The sequence below is a fragment of the Oryzias melastigma genome, linkage group LG9 (genome assembly GCF_002922805.2).
Source record: "Oryzias melastigma strain HK-1 linkage group LG9, ASM292280v2, whole genome shotgun sequence".
NCBI classification, from domain to species: Eukaryota; Metazoa; Chordata; class Actinopteri; order Beloniformes; family Adrianichthyidae; genus Oryzias; species Oryzias melastigma.
In genome coordinates this window covers 4,850,647-4,857,186 of record NC_050520.1, presented here as the reverse complement: position 1 = coordinate 4,857,186, position 6,540 = coordinate 4,850,647, and the positions used below count along the sequence as shown (strand labels likewise).

General features: G+C 39.1%; 1 protein-coding gene across 5 annotated transcripts in view; it reads right to left on the bottom strand.

Moving 5' to 3' along the window:
* The window catches only part of LOC112148420 (protein FAM214B), a 31,056-nt gene that overhangs the window by 4,634 nt on the left and 19,882 nt on the right, over nucleotides 1-6,540 (bottom strand). For 4 of the 5 annotated variants that reach the window (XM_024275525.2, XM_036213482.1, XM_024275527.2 and 1 more), the window contains exons 3-6: nucleotides 6,111-6,296; nucleotides 3,506-4,767; nucleotides 1,444-1,502; nucleotides 1-97 (exon numbers count right to left, since the gene is read on the bottom strand). In XM_024275525.2, coding sequence (XP_024131293.1) covers nucleotides 1-97; nucleotides 1,444-1,502; nucleotides 3,506-4,636 — 1,287 coding nt within the window. In that variant the 5' untranslated portion in view covers nucleotides 4,637-4,767; nucleotides 6,111-6,296. Of the gene's footprint in view, nucleotides 98-1,443; nucleotides 1,503-3,505; nucleotides 4,771-6,110; nucleotides 6,297-6,540 lie in introns of all 5 variants that reach the window. The other variant, XM_024275526.2, reaches the window with a different exon arrangement.

The window sequence follows — 6,540 nt, the reverse complement described above, 5'->3', positions numbered from 1 at the left end:
AAAGTTGCCAAGAAGTGACCTGCTGATGGAAGACGAGGGCCAACCGGAGCGTCGGGAGCGACCGGCGTCGGTCTGCCTTCCGCTGCGAAGCTGCCGGCTGAATGTGAACAGTGATGGTTAGTGATCAATAAAACACAGAGTTTATCACAACCACTAAATCACAGATGGAGAATCTTCCTCTGACACAGAAACCTCTCAGTAGAAAAAAGGCTTTCATCTCCGTTTTCTGTTATTTTGCAAAGTCAGTTTAAGTAGAACTGAGTTTCACGATCACAGCGAGGCTCAAAATCTGTTTATTATTCCTATTCAAAAATATGAATGAAGCTAAAAAATGTTAATGATGAAATCAAACGATAACCACTTTTTAAGAACTTCAATATTAATCAAGCTCTGAGTGTCGTGAAGATTTTCTACAATGTGATAAATAGAAACAAAAACTCAACCACGTTAAATTATTAAAAGAAAAAAAATAAATGTGCACCTAAATCAAAATTAATTAAAAAGATTACAGATTTAGACTTTTGATGACTAATTTGTTCCAAATAATTCCAATTGTGTGTATTTTTACATAAATTTACTTAAAATAAGTCTATTTATTTGTCTTTTTAAAAACCCAGCTTAATCAGGCTGTAGCTCTCTTTACATTAGTCCCCATCAAAATAAAAGCTGAAAACACCAATTATTATTTTTAAAGTCTTAAATAAAAAGGTTTATTTTGTCCTCACCAAACTAAAGGAGTCTCCATTTGTTCAAACACTCCAGTCTCATCACAATGTATATCCTAAACACATATCTCTATTTTTACATTTAATCAACAGCTTATAGTATCTGATTAGATTTACTTTTCACAAAATGTCATATTTTTTTGACAAGTTTGTTCCGTTAAATGTTTTTATGGGGTATTTGTTATGATGCATCTCCATAGCAACACTGTAGTTTAAGGATCATTTTCCTATTACAAGACTTTAAATCCTATATGAGTCGAACAGAAAAGATTAAAAGTAAAATTGACAAAATAATACAGATTTTTATTTCCTAAAAATCATATTTTGAAATATTTAATAACTGAATTGAATTCTTCTTATCCAGCTTTGATATGCCAATGAGTTTACAGAAAACTAGAGGAATCTTATTGTTCAAGTTTAATGTTTTTATTTCCAAGTTTTTAGGAAAAAGAAATATGTCAATTAGTTTTATTTTTTGTTTAAATGGAGATTTATTGATGAATTATGACTTCAAAGACTAAATATTAATTAAAAGTAATACTTTCCACAAAATTTCCTATAAAAATATCAGTCATGATTGGTTGGGACAAAGTTCTTTGGATGACAACATTTGCCATCAGAGGAGAAATTATTTTCTAATTACGTCTAAATTTGTCTAAGAAAATACTCGACTTAGTCAAAAGGAAACATACGTGAGGTCGTATGACAGAGAACTCACCTCTTCAGCCGAAGCCCGTTCTTGAGGCGCCTCCCGGGTCTGCTGCAGTCTGTGGCGCTCTGAAATAAGACCACAAAAGAGAGAACAGTGATGATAAACCAGCTTTTAAGTTACTTAAGACATTTAGTGGACATTTAAACAAAAACACAGCATTGTATTTCTGTGGCACTTTTGCAGTGTAATTGAGGGGAATCTTACTTACTGAACGCTGGCCACTAGATGCAGTTTCACCCACAAAAACATTTCCCATTTCCAGGCCTCCATTCATCGTAAAGGTTACCCATCGGTCACTTGGTGAACTCAAGCAACTCGCAAAGCTTTTGCTCACGGCTGACATATCTGTACAGTGGCAGCTCTCTCTAGAGCTTCCAGATCTTCGTCAGCTTCTCAACTCATCTTCACATCGTCTTAAATCAACAGGCAGCATTTTGACTCCTAACCTCTACTCAGTTATCATCCATGACTGTTTATCTTTGCTTCTTCCTGGATCATTTCTTCACCTTTTTCCCCTTCTTCTCCTGACCTCCTCTCCTCAGTCTGAAACTCAAACTAAAAGCGTTTCTGGTCCTCCAACGCTCAGAAATTCACTTCCAGAACCAGTTCAAGCACGATGTACGTCTATACATTTGTATGTATACATCCCAGCGTTTGTGTGCCGCGCAGCACCCCCGCGTCAGGAACAATGGACCCCCCCCTCAATGGGTTTTATTCTGGAGCTGCTGTGCCTGTTCCAGCACGGTGTGAAAATGAGCCGTTCATTCACGCTGGTTTATGCTTCAGCCTGGAAATCAAAGGCCAGCAGAGGTTTGAACATCCCGACTGAAACAATAACTTTACTACGTTTTCTTTGTCAAAAGGCTTTACGTTCTTAGTGGTCAGATCTGACTGTTAAAGTCAGTGAAGTCAGCTTTGGCACTAGTGTCACTGGAGAACCTAAGGAGTCAAATTTGACCACTTTAAAAAAAATGTATTCATCCATTTCTATTTATTTATTTAACAAAAAACAACATAATGTTGTTGAAAATTGTTTTTGGTTTCTACTGTGTTAAACAATAAAATAATAATTGTGAATAAATCTAATTTTCCTTTAGTAATCTGAAAACAGCATTATAGATAATAACATTATTAGTCAAGAATAATGTCCAGGTTGATTTTCCTCATAAAATATATCATGAAATTTAGCTTAAAAAAACTGAGACATTCATAAAAACATCAAACTCAGTAATCAGTAAAATACAGAAAGAGGAGATTTTTGGATTATCAGGGAGAGGTTTTAATTTAACCAGAATCCCACAAAAACAAGGTCAAACTAAATTATTTAACACTTAAACCTTGATTTGCAGAAAAAGGATTCTATTTTTTTTTAAAGTGATGCGAGGAAGATTTGTTTTTTTCATTTGCCTTCATAAGACTTTTTATTAAATTAGAGAGCAACATGCGTATAAATAAAAGAAAACTACAAATTTAATATATCTGCTTGCTTGATTACAATCTTATCCAATGTTAATAATTTAAAAAAAAATAGAAAATAAAAAAATGTCTCTGCTTTTTGATCGTTTTCTTGATCATTTTGCACCAGATGAACTGAATTTCAAATTCTCTTTTGTGTTAACTATGAACTATTTCAACTTTTTGCATTAAAGAGGTAGACACACCTCGTGTCAGACGGGTCCGGGACGGGTCTTTGGTTGAGCCACTAAAACGCTTTAATTGAGGATCGTTTTTCTGTCACATGAGCCAAATTCAGTCGAGCTTCAGCTGTCACCCAGATGGCCTCAAACCTGACTTCAGGAATCCCAGGGTTCTTTTTTACAAGCCTAAGTCTCACTGAAACAAAACTTTCTTAAGAAAACATTTCATTTTTTGCTTTTCAAACGCACTTTTTTGGGGGGAATAGAACGGTAGAAAACCTGTAGATCCTTTAAGATGCTGCAGTTCCAATTTTTTTCTTTTTATCTAAAGTTGAGGAGAATCTAATTTTTGCATTTTTCCCCATGAAGTAGATCGACAGTTATTTTACATCTTCTGTCTATCAATATAACAAGAAGTAAAGCGTTCTGACCTTAGGCCTGTCCCGCGCCGTGGGCAGCAGGTGGTTCCAGTACGGAGCGGCTTTAGCATCAGTGCTGCGGCACGACGCCGGGCCCGGTCCTGAAGCCAGCAGCGACAGTCGGCTTCTCTTAGACGTGGAGGGACCTTCGTCCTCCGAGCAGGAGTCGGTGGTGTCGCTGGGCGACAGCAGTCTCTTCTTTGCTGCGACGTGGCCCCCAGAGAATAGACGGTGCCCGTTACTGCAGGGGGTCTTCTCCCAGAAGGCCATGCCGGTGGAGGTGGCGCTTCGCTCGGGCGGGGAAGATTCAAGTCCAGCATCCCATTCGGTGGCCACCCCTGGTTCCTGCAGTTCTGTGTGGTGTGGGGGGGAGAAGGGACCTGGAGGACTGGTGGGGCTGGCGGGGTTTGGAGACTCGTATGTGGGCATTTCGTACAGGTGGGGGGTCGGCTGACCTCCAGACGAGCTGGTGGTGTAGCCCTCATGCACAGGGCTTCCTATGTGGTGGGTGGGCGTGCGGCTCCCGTTGGTGGTCTCGGCTCTGATTGAGCTGGAGTAAGAATGGCCCTGGTCACACATGGGGGGCGATTTAGGAGAAAGTGGGGCGAAAGCGTCGGTAACTGGACCGTCGCGGTTGCAGTGAGAGGAGCGCCGGGAAGGGTTGTGGCTTGGGGAGAGAGGGGGAGATCTGGGAGACAGCCCCCCCTCAGACTCCAACTGCATGTAAGAATACGGGGACCCGGGCTCCCCTGGCTCCGTCGCTAACCCCATCCCAATCCCGAGAGCTGGAGCTGAACCACATAACACCCCTCCCTCCAGCGCCGGCCCGTCCGAGGAGCCGTCCAGGTGGGAGCGCTTGTGAGTCAGCTGTGGCTCCTCGGCGCCCCTCTTTCTCTGCTGCCTCTGCTGGGCGTCGCTGTACGATCCCGCAGAGGTAGAGAACCCCCCCATCTGCGAGAAAATGGACAACTGGTAGACTTTTTGCAAGCGCATTTCCTCCTGACCCAAATGTCTGAGCGCCCCGGCTCGAACCCCGGGGTCGAGGCCGTTCGTCGGGGCCGCAGTTGGAGGCAGGTCCCCCTCCTGGGCCGGAAGCTCTAGTGGGGCCTTTTTGTGGGCCAGCTCCACGTGAATGTGCCGCATGGTGTCACTTTTGCAGTCCTCACTATGGGGGGAAACTCTGCTTTGAAGATCCTCACAACTGACAGGAGGTGGATGAAGATGAGGAGAAGTTTGTCATCAATGCATGTGAGTCGAGAAGCTGGATCACACGCCTGCTGAGGCAAACACAAAGATGAGGGTTGGGTCAGGATTTCTTAAGTGAAGTTAATTAAAACCCTTTATAGCTCCATGGATGTCTTTTAAGAAGCAAAAAACATTAATGAAGCCATAGCAATTTACCAAAACATGAACACAAACTAAGGCCATATGATCAAATTCACTCCCTAACCCCTAAAGACTTCATAGAACTACCCATTACCATAGATTTTAATGGGGTTTGGGTGATTTGGACAAATGCTCACGTGTTTATTTTTTTGATTTCTCCGATTACTCAAAGTAAAAACTTAATAAATAAAAACATTTTGCAAAGATTTTTTATTACATTCTGATAAAGAAAAACTTAAATGCTTCATTAAAAAAATCTACTTATATACATTTTAAACGATGTTATACATATTAAAAAAAATGTTCAAATTTAATGCATTGTTCTCTATATTTGCCAATCTCCATGCTAGGCTTTCGCAGAGACTTCTGGGAAATTTCCAGGAATTTCAGAATTATATACCACGTCTAATTCTCTCCCCACTCCATAACTACTAAAATTTTAATGTGTGACTTTATGGATTTTAATGTACTTTGGACACCATGGTTACTGCTTGTTTTTTTTATATATTAAAAGCAATTATGATGCCGTATCACTGATTACCCCCAAGAAAAACCTAATAAATATGAACACTTTAGGAAGAACGTTTGTGTGGAGAGAAAATAGAGGATTTGTGTGTGCGTAATTCTTGGTTTGTATCTCATACAATATATTTTGTGCATAACTTTGTATGCTTGAACTTGTGTATTCACTTGTACAAAAATTAAAACATTAAAATACAAAATACACATGCACAACTTAAAATAACAACAGTTTAAAACTAACTAAACACCGCAAAAATCGCTTGTTACATACACACAAAAGTGCAATCACGTAACAATGTGATGTGAGATTCTTTTCATGTCTCCAAGATTCGTGTGTAAATGATGCATTTAAAATGCATATTTACAACATGCTGTATGCCCTTTATGCTGCAGTAAGTAGTGAGGCAATTCGGACCCAACCCAAATGTAACTTAATATCTAAACGTTGCAAAAAATAAATAAATAAATAAATAAAAATCTGGAATAAATCTTTTCTTGAATTAAACAAAGAAGCTTTAACAAGCAGGCATTATAAAAGCCACCTTTATCAACAACAATAAACTGAAAATATAATTATGATATTAAAACTAAATTATTTCTATAAATAAATTAGCAAAATTACTACCAAGATACTAAGAATGCCTATTTGAAAGAGAAACAAAACCCAATGTTCTCTTCATTAATTTGAGTGAAGCAATCACCGTCTCACCTCTGTGCACGTCTGTGTCTCATTCAGTCTGATAGAATGAGAAATCTCTGGAACAGCATCTAACTGATGCGTCTGCACAAGAAGAACGCCTCCATCTTCATGGCAGCTGCTGCGAATAACAGCAGCACCCCGAGAAAGGTAATCAAGCCCCAGCGGGAGTGAAGGCGACGACAAATGAGCGCAGTCCTGAGATGGAAGTGAAAAGATTAGAATTTTCTTCTCATTATCTTTGAAAAATGCTTCATTTGTTTATTTAAAGTCATTTATGGGTCTATATTAGGATCAGCTTAAAGTGAATGAAAACCAGATAGTAAATTTGAAAAGTAGACTTTGTAAATGTGAAGAAAAATATTTGAAAACAATTTAAAAATTCAAAGTACAAAGAATAAACTTGAAAGAAATATAAATTTTGTAAATATTAAATTAAATA